General features: G+C 41.5%; 3 protein-coding genes across 3 annotated transcripts; all 3 read left to right on the forward strand.

Annotated features, from left to right (window-relative positions):
• On the forward strand, positions 1-2,778 carry LOC148116441 (disintegrin and metalloproteinase domain-containing protein 20-like). Its single transcript, XM_087876125.1, has one exon. It carries the CDS (start codon positions 20-22, stop codon positions 2,210-2,212), a length of 2,193 nt encoding a protein of 730 aa, XP_087732251.1. The 5' UTR covers positions 1-19; the 3' UTR covers positions 2,213-2,778.
• An 8,028-nt stretch (positions 2,779-10,806) lies between these two features.
• LOC132710613 (disintegrin and metalloproteinase domain-containing protein 20-like) lies at positions 10,807-13,698 on the forward strand. The gene has a single exon (XM_087876130.1). It carries the CDS (start codon positions 10,877-10,879, stop codon positions 13,130-13,132), a length of 2,256 nt encoding a protein of 751 aa, XP_087732256.1. The 5' UTR covers positions 10,807-10,876; the 3' UTR covers positions 13,133-13,698.
• Positions 13,699-15,564: 1,866 nt separating this feature from the next.
• On the forward strand, positions 15,565-18,854 carry LOC148116442 (disintegrin and metalloproteinase domain-containing protein 20-like). The gene has a single exon (XM_087891303.1). The coding sequence runs from the start codon at positions 16,086-16,088 to the stop codon at positions 18,465-18,467; it is 2,382 nt and encodes a 793-aa protein (XP_087747429.1). The 5' UTR covers positions 15,565-16,085; the 3' UTR covers positions 18,468-18,854.
• Positions 18,855-19,898: the final 1,044 nt, after the last annotated feature.

The raw sequence follows: 19,898 nt of genomic DNA on the forward strand, positions 1-19,898 counted from the left end.
CTACCCACATTCTGTGAAAATGAATGCCTGTGTGGCATTGTTGAGTATGATATTGCTGAAGATCATCCAAAATGCAGATTCTAGACAGGCACCTCCTCCGGGCTTCAGATATGCCTCTTACAACGTCATCATCCCGAGGAAGGTGTCTCCCAAGTATGGCCAAGAAGAACCCCAACATGTGAGCTACCTCCTGCACATTGAAGGAAATCCCCAGGTGGTGTTCCTCAGGCAAAGGAGGAACTTCATCCCAAAGGCCTTTCCTGTCTTCACCTATGACACAGCAGGAGATCTCCAGGTGGATCATCCTTTTATCAAAAATGACTGTTTCTACCATGGATTTATACAGAGTAAGTCCTCTTCTCGAGTCACCCTCAGTACATGTTCAGGAGGACTGAGAGGTCTCCTGCAAATGGAAAATAAGACCTATGAAATTGAACCAGTCCAGGAATCTTCTACCTTTCAACACGTGGTGTTTCAGTTAGAAGTAGAGGAAGGGGCTCTCCGAATGGCTTGTGGAGTAGGAGAGGAAGAGCACAGCCATCAACAGGACATAATTCCTGAAACACAGAATCTTGGAAACAAAAATATTTTTGGAAAATCCTGGTGGCCACATACGAGATATGTTAAGGTAGCAATTGTGATTGATCATGAACGATATTTGCAGTTTCACAGAAATGAATCTTTTATTACGATGCGAGTTCTAGATATTGTCCATGTTGCAAATTCATTCTACGATTCACTTTCTGTTCATCTGTCAATAACAGGCTTAGTGATCTGGTCACAAAACAACCCCATAAACATTACCTCTGTAGCAGGTAGCACACTTTCATTGTTTAATTTTTGGAGAAGAAACCATCTGCTTAAAATTTTAAAAAATGATGTCGCTCACTTATTTGCATATAAGCATTTTAGTGAAGGTATAGTAGGCCTGGCCTTTGTTGGAACTATATGTAGCAGTCACTGGGCAAGTGCTATCGAATCATATAGAACTTCCAGTTTGTTTTTGTTTTCTGAAATATTTGCCCATGAATTGGGTCACACTCTTGGAATGGGACATGATGAAGGATATTGTCATTGTGGAAAGAGTGAATGCATTATGGCACCCTATGCAGCAGAGACTGATAAATTTAGTAACTGCAGTTATAAGGATTATTTCCACTATAGAAACAATAGGTGTTTATTTGTCCCACCAGACACTAACACAACATTTAAATTTGAATCCTGTGGTAACAAAAGAGTGGAAAATGGAGAGCAGTGTGACTGTGGGTCAGAAACACAATGCAAGGCAAATCCCTGCTGTCAAGCTAATTGTATGTTGCGTCCTGCGGCTGTTTGTGACTTTGGACTGTGCTGTGCTAACTGCCAATATCGTCAATGTGGAACTGTTTGCAGAGAGAAGATTAGCAGTTGTGATCTCCCTGAATATTGCAATGGGACTTCAGAGCACTGTCCAGAAGATATGCATGTGCAAGATGGCGCCCTGTGCAATGAGGGCGTATATTGTTATCATGGGAACTGCACGACTCATGATATGCAGTGCAAAATGGTATTTGGTAGTGGAGCAACAGTCGCTTCTGAAGTTTGCTTCATAGAAGTGAATAATAAAGGTGATCGCTTTGGCAACTGTGGCCATAAACATGGAATTTACAAGAAATGTGATACTGGGGATAGCCTGTGTGGCCGTATCCAGTGTGAAAATATACAAATGCCTTCTTTGGAGGATCACACTACAATAATTCAAACTTCCATCGGAGTTAATCAATGCTGGGGCACTGACTACCACACTGGGATGAAGGTAAATGATATTGGATTAGTGAGAGATGGTACTCCTTGTGGCAATAACATGATGTGCATTGAGGGTAGTTGTCTCAATGTGTCCATTTTGAAATACGACTGTAATGTCACAATGTGCCACAATCGGGGAGTATGTAACACTCTCAAACACTGTCACTGTGATGTTGGATGGGCCCCTCCAGACTGTAGAAATAAAGGCTATGGAGGTAGCATAGACAGTGGGCCAGTTACAGTTTCAGTACAGGCTAAAGGTTATATGAAAATATCAGTTGTAGCTGGAATATTCTGTGCTTTTTGTCTCATAATTGTTTCTACTGGCCTTATTATCTGGTTCAAAGATAGACTGAGAAACCTATTTGGAAAATTTCAGGGAAGAGTCCATGCTACAAAAGTAAATGATGAAGGAACACCAGTATAACTCACCCTTGTTAAGAATGAACAACACATCCAGTATAAGGACAGGAATTAATAGACAAATTGAAAAACAAAGAAATTTGAAATTTCAATGTTTTAAAGATGTCTTCACGACACATTTCCTTTTGAAAAATTTGGCTTCTTTGAAGGTGAAGAAACCTTGTGATACATTCTGTGAGAATGAGTTGAGTAAATCTCTGATTTGTAATGAAAAATAACTCCCCAGGATAGGCTTGAAAAGGAAGCATCTGAACTGAAGATACCTCAAGCAATAGCCAGCTATACCAACAGTAGATTGGATGTCAAAGAAAGATCAAGAGGCATTGTTGATGATAGAGAATATGGGCTGCCAACACAGCACTGCACACCGACCCTTCTCTAATTCTGCCCTGTTAAGATTAATGATGAACTTATTATGGATGTACAGTATTGTGAAGCCACTCAATGACTATTGGAGAAAGACATTTCCATCATGGTCCTGTGTTATTCAGTTACAACTGTTCTCATCAGTTCTACTATGATTGATCGATTTTAAATAAAAGGTTGTTTAGGTTTTCACCCCACTGGAAACAGTAGGTCTCAGTGTCATCAGTGTACCCATCTACCACTTCCTCACACACTGCAAAACACACACACACATGCAGAGAGAGAGAGAGAGAGAGAGAGACAGACAGACAAAGAGAACAACACCTTCATATAAACCGACTCTCGTAGGCTCCCTCTCCTGCTGCTCTTAATCTGGTAGAGGGTTCCCTTCATTCATTTACCACCAAGTCGTCTTTTGGCTCTTACCCAGAACCAAGAATCAATCAAGTTTTAATGGTACCGCGACAAAGAAAGTCATGTTGATTCTTCCTTTCTTCTTCCTCCCTTCTCAGGATACCTGTAGGGCACCTCCCCTAGATAGTTATTCAAAAAACGTACTCAAACTCACCGGACAAAGAGTCATGAGGACAGCCCCAGTGTGGCTCCCTCCCAGGGGTGAAATCTAAAATTTTTCCCTATCAGTTCTGTGGGCGTGGCTTGGTGGTGGGGTGTCCTGTGACTGAGTGGGTGTGGCCAACTCGATGTCACTCACAGCCACGCCCACTCAGTCACAAGACCTCCTTCCAACAAGCCACGCCCACAGAACCCGGTAGGAAAACTTTTTAAATTTCTTTCTCCCGCGGCTCCGCCCACCCGCCCCATTCCCGGGACTCACCTTTCTCCCACAGCTGGCTGTCAGGGAAGGCAAGCGCCCGAAACGTACAGGAGTCACTCACTCTCCTTCTTGAATGAGCCGCTCTGGTCCACGCGCCGGCTACGCAAGCGCACAGTTTATTTAATTCAGTGGCAGGTTGGATGTGCACTTGCGCAGCCGGCATGTGGAGCGACTCTGGTACCTTTCAGGCGCTTGCCTTCCCTGACAGCCAGCCGCGGGAGACAGGTGAGCAGTAGGAGTCGGAGAATGCCCCATTCCGCAACTCCGGCCTTGCCGCAGAGCCGCTGCCTGCTCGCCCTTCGCCATGTGGCTTCGCCCACCTGCCCCATTCCTGGACTCCTACTGCTCACCTTTCTCCCACGGCTGGCTGTCAGGGAAGGCAAGTGCCCGAAAGGTAGCGGAGTCACTCACTCTCCTTCTTGAACGAACTGCTCTGGTGCACACGCCGGCTATGCAAGCGCACACCCAACCTGCAGCTGAATTAAATAAATGATGTGTGCTTGCGCAGCTGGTGTGTGGACCAGAGCGGCTCATTCAAGAAGGAGAGTGAGGGACTCCGCTACCTTTCAGTTGTTTGCCTTCCCTGACAGCCAGCCGCGGGAGAAAGGTGAGCAGTAGGAGTCCGGGAATGGTGCATTCTCCGAGTCCGGGGAATGGGGCGGGTGGGTGGAGCCTCCAGCTGCCTTTGCTACCGGTTCTCCGAACCACCGGCCATCATCGCTACCTACTCGCCCGAGCCGGTCCGAACCGGGAGCATTTCACCCCTGCTCCCTCCCCATTCTCCACCATAAAGGGAATCCTGTAGAACTCCCAGTTTGGTTTATATGTCTGTCATATTTACCCATGAACTGGGACACGTTCTTGGAATGCAGTATGATGGGCAATTTTGTCCTTGTGAAAACAGTGAATGCATTATGGCACCCTATGCAGTAGAGACTGATAAATTTAATAACTGTAGTTACAAGGATTATTTCCACTATAGAAACACTGACTGTTTATTTGTCCCACCAGACACTAACACAACATTTACATTTGAATCTTGTGGTAACAAAAGAGTGGAAAGGAAGAGCAGTGTGACTGTGGGTCAGAAGCACAATGCAAGTCAGATCCCTGCTGTCAAGCTCATTGTATGTTGCGCCCTGCTGCTTTTTGTGCCTTTGGACTGTGCTGCGCTGGTAGATTGTGGCCCCCCCTTAGATTTGAAGATCTGAGATTAGCTAGACTGACATACTTCTCTTTCTCTCTCCCCCTCCCCCCTCTCTCTCCCCCTCCCTCCCTCCCTCCCTCTCTCTGCCTGCCTGCCTGTCTCTCTGTCTACTCAATTCAATAGGCTTGAAAATTCTAATGCAAAGGCTGGGCCATTTGACACGTAAAAGGTTTCTATATTTTTTCTACCTAAAAGTGATCTTTGTGAACGGAGGAACGGAGCCACATCTCTCCTAGTATGATAGGCTATTTCACTTGAACTAATCGACATCAATTAAATAATGAGTCTGTTGCAATATTTTCAGGATCAGACTCAATAAATTTAGCAAGAGTTAAAGGTTTAAATATATCTCCTTTTATTTACAATAGGCATTCTATATTCACTGAATATTCACAGATAGAAGCGAGGAAAAAGGGGCAAACAGCTCCTTATATATACAATGGGTGGAGCTAGACATGGGAGTGGTGAACTATGAATACATTAAGAAGTGAAGAATAAATTAACCCCTGATACCCTGTTCATATACTATTTACACATTAGAGAATAAGGCATTTACATCTGACAAATCCCCCTCTAAATGCCGATTCGTTATGCAACACCAATTACATTCAGATTCAGGACAATACAAAACATACAACTTAGAAGTTAAGTATTTATGCTGCTTAGAAGGTAAAGGCTTTGTCAATATGTCAGCTAATTGTTCAGAAGTATCACAATGCACTGCTTTAATAAATCAATCCTGAGATAATTGTCTCACATGTTTAAATTTTATATCTATGTGTCTGGACCTTTGTCCAATGGCGTCAGATCTAGATATTTCAATAGCTGCTTTATTGTCTTCATGCATAACAAAAGGCAAAGCAGGTTTTTTCCAAACATCTGAAATTAAATCATTAAACCATACAAGGTTATTTGCAGCTTTAGATAAACAAACATATTCCGCTTCTGTCGTTGAAGTGGCCACTAATTCTTGTTTACCAGTGTACCAGTAAACTGGACAGTCATTTAAGAGGAATACATAACCAGATGTACTTTTTCTACATGAGGTGTCTCCAGCCCAGTCCGCATCTGCATAACATGTAAGCTTTGGTTCTTTATTATCATTAGGTTCCAACATTAAACAAAAGTCTAGTGTACTTTTCAGATATCTTAATATTCTTTTAACAGCTTCCCAGTGGTACATTGTTGGCTTGCTGACATGTCTGGATAATAAATTGAGGGGTAAAGCGATATCTGGTCTTGTCCAATTAGATATATAAAGAAGTGAACCTATGACTGATCTATAAAATGTGTTATCTTTGAATTCAGGGGATGATTCATCAGCATTTTTTAGAAAGTCAGTCTGCATAGGAGTATCACAAGGTTTGGCATCACTTAGATTGCATTTGTTTAAGAGCTCTATGATCTTATCTCTCTGAGTAAGTTTGAATCCTCTTTTAGTCTTATTAATTTGAACACCAAGATATTTGTTTACTTTGCCTAAAGATTTCAATGAGAAATGTTCATTTAACTTAGTTACAAAAGTTTCTCTTCTCTCTTTATGTTTTCCTATGTATAAAATGTCATCCACATAGATCAATACAAATTCTATGTAATTATCACCCTTTTTGACAAAGAAACAGTTATCAGCAGTGGTAGCATTGAAGTCCATGGTTTTAAGTACTTTTACTAAACAATCATACCATCGTTTACCAGATTGTTTTAACCCGTATAAACTCTTGTTTAACAACCAAGTCTCATTCTTGTTTGTGTATTGACTGTGAGGTGCTCTTACATATATTTCCTTATCTAGTTTTGCGTGTAGATACGCAGTCTGTATGTCATATTGGAATACATCGAGATTGAGTGCTGATGCTACCACTAGAGCTGTTTTGACACTCTCAGTTCTTACTGTGGGGGAATACGTTTCAGTATAGTCCTCCGGATATTTCTGTGCATAACCTTGTACAACTAGTCTAGCTTTGTATAGGGTATTGCCTCCCTCTAAGTTCTTAATTTTATATATACACCTGGTACCAATAATTGTTTTATCTTTTGGTGCAATTGCAGGTGTAAATACATTTAATCCTTGTAAGCTTTCCATCTCTTTTTTCATTGCTAATTCCCATTTTTCTTTTTCTTTACGAGGGAGTTTTAACACTTCCTCATATGTATTGGGTGTCGTTGACTCACCATCCATATGCATTATGTAATCCTTGTATTTATTTGGCATCTGATTTCTGGTGTTTCTAATTGTTTTTTCAGGTTTACTATTGTTATCATGCAAATATCTTGCTTCCTTTTTTGTTAGTGTGTCTGTCTTTATCTTGTGTTGGCTATTTGTCCATGTTTTGTTTTTGTTTTTATATTTGTTGATATTTTGCTTTTCTATAGTCCCTTTCTCTTGAGATTTTGTATCTTTGTTGTTACTTGGAAATATTTCATTAAGATGTATTTTAGACCAGTTGGCCTGCTCATGGAACACAGCTGTTCTGGAGACTATAAATTTGTTATTATTATCAATGAATCTGTACCCTTTAGTGCCTGTCTCATATCCCATAAATCTGAGTCTTCTGGACACGTTTTCTCCCTTTCTTCTTAATTGCTTAGGTATGTGTACGTCTGCAGTGACTCCAAATATGTGCATGTGTGTCAATTTTGGTTTCCTATTATACATCACTTCATATGGTGTCTTATTTACAATGCTGGACCAGGTTCTATTCTGTGTGTAATTGGAATAATGTAGGGCTTCTGACCAGAATTGTTTGCTTAAGCCAGCATCTTCCAATGTGCATCTAATCATGGTTTGTAATGTTGAGTTCTTCCTCTCTGCAATCCCGTTCTGGAATGCAGAAAATGGACTAGACGTGTAATGTAACATTCCTTTGTCCTTTAACCATTGGGAGAATTCTTTAGACATGAATTCACATCCCCTATCTGTCATGATTTGTTTTATCTTGATATTATGTTGTGTTTCTATGCGTTTATAAAATTCTTTAAATTTTTGAAAGGTTTCATCTTTGTGTTTTAATGTATAAACAAATCCATAGCGGCTATAATCGTCTACTATGGTCAAGAAGTAACGTTTTCTATAAGTGATTGATGGAGTTAGTGGACCAACTAAGTCCATGTGTACTAAATCAAAAATTTTGTTGGTTGATCTAGTAGATTTTCTTGGCCTGGGACTCGTTTTTAGTTTTGTAGATTTACATACTGAGCATTCCAGATAGTTTTCACAATTTTTTATTTTAACACCTTCTGCGTGTTCAGTCATTTTTTGTACTACAGGAAAACTGGCATGTCCTAACTTCCTATGTAAGATGTGAGCACACTCATCATGAATTGGCTTACCTATTTTTGGTTTTTTTTCATTGTGTGCATCTTTGTGATCATGAGATATTTTACATTCATCATTGTCACTGTTGCTAATGTTTCCATCATCTACTTCAATACAATCTTCCATATTTGAATCAATGTTGTGCAACCATCTTTCCTTTGTTATTAGATAAGGTAGGCCTCCTTTAATCATCACAGTGCCTATATCTATTTTATTTTTCTCCAAAGTCGCTTTTCCTTTAGAAAAGACAATGTTAATATCAGAATCCCTACTTAGTTTTATGGCACTTAGTATGTTATGAGGTATTTCAGGTATTAGTAATACCCCCTCTATTTTTCCTAGACCAGGCAAGGTTACATTCCCTCTACCTAATACTTGAACCTTTTCTTGGTTAGCTACCTTTATTACAAATTTATCTTCTACAAATGAAGACAATATATTTTTGTTATTAGTGGTGTGATTAGTTGCTCCAGAATCAATAAGCCAATTATTGTTCTCATTCTGCTGTATGTTAGTAATGTCTTGTTTATTTAATCCATTCAGTGAACCAGATTTTCTATCCTTTGAATTATCTCTGCCCCCTCTATTCTCTTTGTAATTTGGTGGGCTTCTATATCTATGTCTTTCCATGGAAGACTGTCTATAATTGTATTTGTTTCTATATTCTGACCTATGTCTTTCTTTTGAAATTTTGGGGCAATCTCTTCTATTGTGTTCCCTGGATCCACAGTTGTGACATTTAAATGTTTCATTATATTTTTCTTGGAAAGCTACTTTCCTATATGGTTTGTGTTCTATGTGATTGTTAGAACGATTCCTTCTTGAATTGTCTTCTGCTATTAATTTATTGGATAGGCTTTCTATGGATAAGTATCCTAGATTGATTGTGTCTAAATGTGACATATAATTGTCCCATGATGGATCAAGTGAGTTGATAATAACACTTTTCATTGTTTGGTCTGAAATCACCTCCCCCCTTAAATGCAGCTCAGCTCTTATTTTGTTTAAAGATATTAAGTGCTCAATTATGGAAACCCCTGGTTTTATCCTAGATGAAAAGAAATCTTTAGACATCCTTGTGGTGGTAGCTACACTGTCACTATGAAACAAATTGAACATGCATTGAATAATTTCTGAAACAGTCAGATTTTGCTTAATGCTGTGATACATTGCAGGAGATACACTAGATATTAATAAGAAAAATGCTCTATGGTGTAAACAGTCTATTTTTAGAGTCCAAGGTCTTTTTGGGGGACTAGTGATAAAAAACATTAAGTTTTCCTTCATAAAGACAACCTGGAGCTGCTGATACCATTCTTGCAAATTAATGCCATCTATCCTTAGCTTTGGGAAGTCACAGGGTAAATTTCCGACATTATTAGGTCCATTACTTACAACCTGAGGTAGTCCGTGGTCTCGTAAATGCAGAAAGTTACAAAACGGCGTGGGGATGCTCGCAACGAGCCTGCACGGTCTCCTCGTCAATTCATGTCTTCCCGGACCGTCTGCGTAGTCTTGCGCATGCGCGTTGTCCATTTCTTCCTTGAAGTCGTCGTGAGAGGTTCTCCTCGTTGCGGCTCGCTCGCTCTGCTCCTCCTCAGACGAATCGGTCTCTGGCTCGATTTTGGGAGTCCTGACGATGGCGGCTGCTCTTCCTCTTCTTTTGAGGGCGTTGGTGCTTGCTTCGGTCTGTGGCGTGGGGCGGTATCGGCAGGGCTCTCTGGGTTCGGGTGTCGACGCTCTCGTAGTCAGGATGGGAGCGGGCAGGTCTTGAGGCATTGGCTTGCTCGCTCGCTTCTTCGTTAGCTTTTTAGTAATTTTTAATTTTGGCCCAAATGCAGCAAAAAGCGTTTTCATTGCTGATTTTATTTGATTGTTTGTTGAATCACCTTCACTTTCTGATTCTGATTCTTCTGAGGTGTTTGAATCTTCTTTTTCGTTTTCGTTGTCTGATAATGTTTTTCGCGCCAGAAATTTTGAATTGAGTTTTCTGATTGGCTCTGCTTCGCTCACCCTGGAGGTCTGTTGAAACCAAGATGGCTGCCATTCAAAATTTCGCGCGGGATCACCGTTTTTCTTCTTCACAATAATTTTTTCTGCAGTCATATCACTCACTATTTTTGGGTCTTTTGATTTTTCATTAGTGATGTGCTTCTCTCTCGCTGCTCCGCTGTTCTTCAGCATATCTTGGAGGTTCGCGATGAGGCTTTCATCATTCTTCTGGCTCTTCAATAGTTTTAATATCTCTGACCTGAGTTCGTTATTCTTTATTTCGATTTCCTCCTGGTCATCATTTTCATCTATTATTTCTTCGTCTTCAGTGGTGTATTCTTCGGATTCTCTCGAAATCGCGTTTGTGGATTCGTTGATTATTTCTTGTTCTGTTTCCATTTCTTTGCTGTATGCCCTGGTGTTGGGCCTATCTTTCTTAGACATTTTTAAGTTTTTATTGAGTCAATTAACCATCCTCTGCTACCAACTTGTTGCAATATTTTCAGGATCAGACTCAATAAATTTAGCAAGAGTTAAAGGTTTAAATATATCTCCTTTTATTTACAATAGGCATTCTATATTCACTGAATATTCACAGATAGAAGCGAGGAAAAAGGGGCAAACAGCTCCTTATATATACAATGGGTGGAGCTAGACATGGGAGTGGTGAACTATGAATACATTAAGAAGTGAAGAATAAATTAACCCCTGATACCCTGTTCATATACTATTTACACATTAGAGAATAAGGCATTTACATCTGACAGAGTCATCATAATAACATTTCATAAATATTGCTATGCTTTTGTATTCTATATTTGATTCTTTAAACTCCGCCTACATTCCAAAATCTATTGCATTTTCTGTTGCTATGTACAGAATCCTCATTTTCAAATGTTTAAGCCTGTCTGAACATCTCTGTCTCTCTCACACACAAATACACTCAATTCCCATGTGCCCATCCATATTCGGATTTGTTTTCTTGAATAGGGTCAGTTCCTACCCACATTCTGTGAAAATGAATGCCTGTGTGGCATTGTTGAGTATGATATTGCTGAAGATCATCCAAAATGCAGATTGTAGACAGGCACCTCCTCAGGGCTTCAGATATGCCTCTTACAACGTCATCATCCCGAGGAAGCTGTCGCCCAAGTATGGCCAAGAAGAACCCCAGCATGTGAGCTACCTCCTGCACATTGAAGGAAATCCCCAGGTGGTGTTCCTCAGGCAAAGAAGGAACTTCATCCCAAAGGCCTTTCCTGTCTTCACCTATGATACAGCAGGAGATCTCCAGGTGGATCATCCTTTTATCAAAAATGACTGTTTCTACCATGGATTTATACAGAGTAAGTCCTCTTCTCGAGTCACCCTCAGTACATGTTCAGGAGGACTGAGAGGTCTCCTGCAAATGGAAAATAAGACCTATGAAATTGAACCAGTCCAGGAATCTTCTACCTTTCAACACGTGGTGTTTCTGTTAGAAGTAGAGGAAGGGGCTCTCCGAATGGCTTGTGGAGTAGGAGAGGAAGAGCACAGCCATCAACAGTACATAATTCCTGAAACACAGAATCTTGGAAACAAAAATATTTTTGGAAAATCCTGGTGGCCACATACGAGATATGTTAAGGTAGCAATTGTGATTGATCATGAGCGATATTTGCAGTTTCACAGAAATGAATCTTTAATTACGATGCGAGTTCTAGATATTGTCCACACTGCAAATTCATTCTATAACCCACTTTCTGTTCATCTGTCAATAACAGGCTTAATGATCTGGTCACAAAACAACCCCATAAACATTACCTCTGTAGCAAGTAGCACACTTTCATTGTTTAATATTTGGAGAAGAAACCATCTGCTTAAAATTTTAAAAAATGATGTCGCTCACTTATTTGCATATAAGCATTTTGGAAAAATAGTAGGACTTGCTTATGTTGGAACTATATGTAGCAGTCACTGGGCAAGTGCTATCGAATCATATAGAACTTCCAGTTTGTTTTTGATTTCTGAAATATTTGCCCATGAACTGGGTCACACTCTTGGAATGGGACATGATGAAGGATATTGTCATTGTGGAAAGAGTGAATGCATTATGGCACCCTATGCAGCAGAGACTGATAAATTTAGTAACTGCAGTTATAAGGATTATTTCCACTATAGAAACACCAGGTGTTTATTTGTCCCACCAGACACTAACACAACATTTAAATTTGAATCGTGTGGTAACAAAAGAGTGGAAAATGGAGAGCAGTGTGACTGTGGGTCAGAAACACAATGCAAGGCAAATCCCTGCTGTCAAGCTAATTGTATGTTGCGTCCTGCGGCTGTTTGTGACTTTGGACTGTGCTGTGCTAACTGCCAATATCGTCAATGTGGAACTGTTTGCAGAGAGAAGATTAGCAGTTGTGATCTCCCTGAATATTGCAATGGGACTTCAGAGCACTGTCCAAAAGATATGCATGTGCAAGATGGCGCCCTGTGCAATGAGGGCGTATATTGTTATCATGGGAACTGCACGACTCATGATATGCAGTGCAAAATGGTATTTGGTAGTGGAGCAACAGTCGCTTCTGAAGTTTGCTTCATAGAAGTGAATAATAAAGGTGATCGCTTTGGCAACTGTGGCCATAAACATGGAATTTACAAGAAATGTGATACTGGGGATAGCCTGTGTGGCCGTATCCAGTGTGAAAATATTCAAATGCCTTCTTTGGAAGATCACACTACAATAATTCAAACTTCCACTGGAGTTAATCAATGTTGGGGCACTGACTATCACTCTGGGATGAAGGTAAATGATATTGGAGCAGTGAGAGATGGTACTCCTTGTGGCGATAACATGTTGTGCATTGAGGGTAGTTGTCTCAATGTGTCCATTCTGAAATATGACTGTAATGTCACAATGTGCCACAATCGGGGAATTTGTAACACTCTCAAACACTGTCACTGTGATGTTGGATGGGCCCCTCCAGACTGTAGAAATAAAGGCTATGGAGGTAGCATAGACAGTGGGCCAGTTACAGTTTCAGTACAGGCTAAAGGTTATATGAAAATCTCAGTTGTAGCTGGAATATTCTGTGCTTTTTGTCTTATAATTGTTTCTACTGGCCTTATTATCTGGTTCAAAGATAGACTGAGAAACCTATTTGGAAAATTTCAGGGAAGAGTCCATGCTATAAAAGTAAATGATGAAGGAACACCAGTGTAACTCACCCTTTTTAAGAATGAACAACACATCCAGTATAAGGACAGGAATTAATAGACAAATTGAAAAACAAAGAAATTTGAAATTTCAATGTTTTAAAGATGTCTTCCCGACACATTTCCTTTTGAAAATTTTGGCTTCTTTGAAGGTGAAGAAACCTTGTGATACATTCTGTGACAATGAGTTGAGTAAATCTCTGATTTGTAATGAAAAATAACTCCCCAGGATAGGCTTGAAAAGGAAGCATCTGAACTGAAGATACCTCAAGCAATAGCCAGCTATACCAACAGTAGATTGGATGTCAAAGAAAGATCAAGAGGCATTGTTGATGATAGAGAATATGGGCTGCCAACACAGCACTGCACACCGACCCTTCTCTAATTCTGCCCTGTTAAGATTAATGATGAACTTATTATGGATGTACAGTATTGTGAAGCCACTCAATGACTATTGGAGAAAGACATTTCCATCATGGTCCTGTGTTATTCAGTTACAACTGTTCTCATCAGTTCTACTATGATTGATCGGTTTTAAATAAAAGGTTGTTTAGGTTTTCACCCCACTGGAAACAGTAGGTCTCAGTGTCATCAGTGTACCCATCTACCACTTCCTCACACACTGCAAAACACACACACACATGCAGAGAGAGAGAGAGAGAGACAGACAGACAGACAAAGAGAACAACACCTTCATATAAACCGACTCTCGTAGGCTCCCTCTCCTGCTGCTCTTAATCTGGTAGAGGGTTCCCTTCATTCATTTACCACCAAGTCGTCTTTTGGCTCTTACCCAGAACCAAGAATCAATCAAGTTTTAATGGTACCGCGACAAAGAAAGTCATGTTGATTCTTCCTTTCTTCTTCCTCCCTTCTCAGGATACCTGTAGGGCACCTCCCCTAGATAGTTATTCAAAAAACGTACTCAAACTCACCGGACAAAGAGTCATGAGGACAGCCCCAGTGTGGCTCCCTCCCAGGAGTGAAATCTAAAATTTTTCCCTATCAGTTCTGTGGGCGTGGCTTGGTGGTGGGGTGTCCTGTGACTGAGTGGGTGTGGCCAACTCGATGTCACTCACAGCCACGCCCACTCAGTCACAAGACCTCCTTCCAACAAGCCACGCCCACAGAACCCGGTAGGAAAACTTTTTAAATTTCTTTCTCCCGTGGCTCCGCCCACCCGCCCCATTCCCGGGACTCACCTTTCTCCCACAGCTGGCTGTCAGGGAAGGCAAGCGCCCGAAACGTACAGGAGTCACTCACTCTCCTTCTTGAATGAGCCGCTCTGGTCCACGCGCCGGCTACGCAAGCGCACAGTTTATTTAATTCAGTGGCAGGTTGGATGTGCACTTGCGCAGCCGGCATGTGGAGCGACTCTGGTACCTTTCAGGCGCTTGCCTTCCCTGACAGCCAGCCGCGGGAGACAGGTGAGCAGTAGGAGTCGGAGAATGCCCCATTCTGCAACTCCGGCCTTGCCGCAGAGCCGCTGCCTGCTCGCTCTTCGCCATGTGGCTTCGCCCACCTGCCCCATTCCCGGACTCCTACTGCTCACCTTTCTCCCACGGCTGGCTGTCAGGGAAGGCAAGTGCCCAAAAGGTAGCGGAGTCGCTCACTCTCCTTCTTGAACGAACTGCTCTGGTGCACACGCCGGCTATGCAAGCGCACACCCAACCTGCAGCTGAATTAAATAAATGATGTGTGCTTGCGCAGCTGGTGCGTGGACCAGAGCGGCTCATTCAAGAAGGAGAGTGAGGGACTCCGCTACCTTTCAGTTGTTTGCCTTCCCTGACAGCCAGCCGCGGGAGAAAGGTGAGCAGTAGGAGTCCGGGAATGGTGCATTCTCCGAGTCCGGGGAATGGGGCGGGTGGGTGGAGCCTCCAGCTGCCTTTGCTACCGGTTCTCCGAACCACCGGCCATCATCGCTACCTACTCGCCCGAGCCGGTCCGAACCGGGAGCATTTCACCCCTGCTCCCTCCCCATTCTCCACCATAAAGGGAATCCTGTAGAACTCCCAGTTTGGTTTATATGTCTGTCATATTTACCCATGAACTGGGACACGTTCTTGGAATGCAGTATGATGGGCAATTTTGTCCTTGTGAAAACAGTGAATGCATTATGGCACCCAATGCAGTAGAGACTGATAAATTTAATAACTGTAGTTACAAGGATTATTTCCACTATAGAAACACTGACTGTTTATTTGTCCCACCAGACACTAACACAACATTTACATTTGAATCTTGTGGTAACAAAAGAGTGGAAAGGAAGAGCAGTGTGACTGTGGGTCAGAAGCACAATGCAAGTCAGATCCCTGCTGTCAAGCTCATTGTATGTTGTGCCCTGCTGCTTTTTGTGCCTTTGGACTGTGCTGTGCTGGTAGATTGTGGCCCCCCCTTAGATTTGAAGATCTGAGATTAGCTAGACTGACATACTTCTCTCTCTCTCTCCCCCTCCCCCCTCTCTCTCCCCCTCCCTCCCTCCCTCCCTCTCTCTGCCTGCCTGCCTGTCTCTGCCTGCCTGCCTGCCTGTCTCTCTGTCTACTCAATTCAATAGGCTTGAAAATTCTAATGCAAAGGCTGGGCCATTTGACACGTAAAAGGTTTCTATATTTTTTCTACCTAAAAGTGTCCTTTGTGAACGGAGGAACGGAGCCACATCTCTCCTAGTATGATAGGCTATTTCACTTGAACTAATCGACATCAATTAAATAATGAGTCATCATAATAACATTTCATAAATATTGCTATGCTTTTGTATTCTATATTTGATTCTTTAAACTCCGCATCCAAAATCTATTGCATTTTCTGTTGCTATGTATAGAACTCTCATTTTCAAACGTTTAAGCCTGTCTGAACATCTCTGTCTCTCTCACACACAAATACACTCAATTCCCATGTGCCCATCCATATTCGGATTTGTTTTCTAGAATAGGGTCAGTTCCTACCCACATTCTGTGAAAATGAGTGCCTGTGTGGCATTGTTGAGTATGATATTGCTGAAGATCATCCAAAATGCAGATTGTAGACAGGCACCTCCTCAGGGCTTCAGATATGCCTCTTACGACGTCATCATCCCGAGAAAGCTGTCTCCCAAGTATGACCAAGAAGAACCCCAGAATCTGAGCTACCTCCTGCACATTGAAGGAAATCCCCAGGTGGTGTTCCTCAGGCAAAGAAAGAACTTCACCCCAAAGGTCTTTCCTGTCTTCACCTATGACACAGCAGGAGATCTCCAGGTGGATCATCCTTTTATCAAAAATGATTGTTTCTACCATGGATTTATACAGAGAAAGTCCTCTTCTCGAGTCACCCTCAGTACATGTTCAGGAGGACTGAGAGGTCTCCTGCAAATGGAAAATAAGACCTATGAAATTGAACCAGTCCAGGAATCTTCTACCTTTCAACACGTGGTGTTTCGGTTAGAAGTAGAGGAAGGGGCTCTCCGAATGGCTTGTGGAGTAGGAGCGGAACAACAGAGTCATCAACAAGACATAATTCCTGAAACACAGAATCTTGGAAACAAAGACGTTTTTGGAAAATCCTGGTGGCCACATACCAGATATGTTAAGGTAGCAGTTGTGATTGATTATGAACTATATTTGCAGTTTCTCAGAAATGAATCTTTAATTACGATGCGAGTTCTAGATATTGTCCACACTGCAAATTCATTCTACGATTCACTTTCTGTTCATCTGTCAATAACCGGCTTAATGATCTGGTCACAAAACAACCCTATAAACATTACCTCTGTAGCAGGTAGCACACTTTCATTGTTTAATATTTGGAGAAGAAACCATCTGCTTAAAATTTTAAAAAATGATGTCGCTCACTTATTTGCATATAAGCATTTTGGAATAACAGTAGGACTTGCTTATATTGGAACTATATGTAGCAGTCACTGGGCAAGTGCTATCGAATCATATAGAATTTCCAGTTTGTTTTTGATTTCTGAAATATTTGCCCATGAACTGGGACACGTTCTTGGAATGGAACATGATGAAGGATATTGTCATTGTGGAAAGAGTGAATGCATTATGGCACCCTATGCAGCAGAGACTGATAAATTTAGTAACTGTAGTTACAAGGATTATTTCCGCCGTAGAAACACTAGGTGTTTATTTGTCCCACCAGATACTAACACAACATTTAAATTTGAATCCTGTGGTAACAAAAGAGTGGAAAAGGGAGAGCAGTGCGACTGTGGGTCAAAAACACAATGCAAGGCAGATCCCTGCTGTCAAGCTAATTGTATGTTGCGTCCTGCGGCTGTTTGTGCCTTTGGACTGTGCTGTGCTAACTGCCAATATCGTCAACATGGAACTGTTTGCAGAGAGAAGATTAGCAGTTGTGATCTCCCTGAATATTGCAATGGGACCTCAGAGCACTGTCCAGAAGATATGCATGTGCAAGATGGCGCAGTGTGCAATGATGGCGTGTATTGTTATCATGGGAACTGCACGACTCATGATATGCAGTGCAAAATGATATTTGGTAGTGGAGCAACAGTCGCTTCTGAAGTTTGCTTCATAGAAGTGAATAATAAAGGTGATCGCTTTGGCAACTGTGGCCTTAAACATGGAATTTACAAGAAATGTGATACTGGGGATAGCCTGTGTGGCCGTATCCAGTGTGAAAATACACAAATTCCTTCTTTGGAGGATCACACTACAATAATTCAAACTTCCATCAGAGTTAATCAATGCTGGGGCACTGACTACCACACTGGGATGAAGGTAAATGATATTGGATCAGTGAGGGATGGTACTCCTTGTGGCAATAACATGTTGTGCATTGAGGGTAGTTGTCTCAATGTGTCCATTCTGAAATACAACTGTAATGTCACAATGTGCCACAATCGGGGAATTTGTAATACTCTCAAACACTGTCACTGTGATGTAGGATGGGCCCCTCCAGACTGCAGAAATACAGGCTATGGAGGTAGCATAGACAGTGGGCCACCGTCAGTTACAGCACAGTCTAAAGCTAATATGAAAACCTCAGCTGTAGCTGCAATACTCTGTGCTTTTTGTTTTACAATTTTTTCTGCTGGCCTTACTATCTGGTTCAAGGATCAACTAAGAATCCGATTTGGAAAATTTCAGGCAAGAATCCATGTCACAAAATTTAAAAAAATGAAGGAACCCCAGTGTAACTTACCCTTGCTAAGAGTCCACAATGCATCCAGTATATGCAAAGGGATTAACAGTCAATTTGGAAAACAAAGAGATTTCAAATTTCAATATTTTAAAGGTGTGTCCCAGACACTTTTGAAAAATATGGCTTGTTTAAAGGGGAAGAATCCATCCAATCTATGCAAAATAAGTTCTGTGAGAATGAGTTGAGTAAATCTCTGATTTGTAATGAAAAATACTGTAAGTCTCTGGGACAGCCTTGAAAAGTAAGCATCTGAACTGAAGATACCTCAACTAGTAACTGGCTATATCAACAGTACATTGGATGTCAAAGAAAGATTAACAGGTATTGTTGGTTATAGATAATTTTGGCTGTAAATAGAGCACCGCACACTGACCCTTCTCTAACTTTGCTCTGGTACGATTATTGATGAAATTATTATGGGCATCCAGTATTCTGAAGTGATTCAGTGACAATTTGAGAAAGACTTATTCAATGTAGCTCTGTGTGTTATTCACTTGTAACTTTTCTCATCATTTTTATTATGTTTGATCCGTTCAAAATAAAATGTTCTTTAGGTTTTCACCCCACTGGAACCATTAGCAATCAGTGTCATCTGTGTACCCAATTACCACTTCCTCACACAGTGCAAAACACAGCCACAGAAACAAACATACATTGAAAGGGGGGGGGAGGGAGGGAGGGGGGAGGGAGGAGGAGGTGAGAGAGAGAGCACAACATATTCATATAAACAAACTCTCATAGACTCACTCCCTTGCTGCTCCCCTGTAGAAGGGTCCCACCCAGAAGGAAGAATCGGTCAATTTTTAATGGTACCTCAACAAAGAAATGGAGCCATGTTGCTTCTTCTTTCCTTCTTCTTTTCTTTTCAGGACACCAATAGGACACTTGCCCTAGATAGGTTATTCCAAAAAATTCACCACACAAAATGAGGACAACCCCAGTGTGGCTCTCTCTCCTTTCTCCACCTTAATGGCAATCCTTCCCTTTTGCTTCCAAGGCTGGCCAATGATTCTTATGTTCATCAGAGATCTGGACTATTAATAAAGAAGAAAGTCCACCAGTGAATCAGCTCTGAATGCAACAGATATTCTTGCATAAAGATCTGTTTCTTCCTTGATCCATTGCTATGTTACTCACCTTGTGGTTTTTCTTTTTGAAAAGCTACATTGTGACTCTGTGGTGACCACGATCCCAATACTACTAGGTTTAATTGCCAGTCCTTAACTGCATTATACTCTACTCATGTATTTTTAAATTGTTGTCATATCCAAAACATGTCACACTAAGTAAATGAAATGAAAATAAGGGACCCAGAAGACGATTCCTTTCTGTTTTAATGTTATAGCATGGGCTGCTGTGAAAGACCAGGAGCAAAGTCACACACACACACACACACACACACACACACACACACACACACACCGCGCTTCCTCCAAATGAAAAAATGTCAGGAGCAAGTGTGCACTTCTTTTTGCACTTGCTCCTGATGTTTTTCCATTTGGAAGACAGAGAGAAGCAGGAAGAAGAAGATTAGGGCAACGATCCCCGGCTCATGAAGTAAGGCGTGAAAATCTGCAGCAGGAAGCTCAGGTTGAATGAAAAGGGGGAGCAGCCGA

The sequence above is a fragment of the Pantherophis guttatus genome, chromosome 1 (genome assembly GCF_059756535.1).
Source record: "Pantherophis guttatus breed Tessera chromosome 1, ASM5975653v1, whole genome shotgun sequence".
NCBI classification, from domain to species: Eukaryota; Metazoa; Chordata; class Lepidosauria; order Squamata; family Colubridae; genus Pantherophis; species Pantherophis guttatus.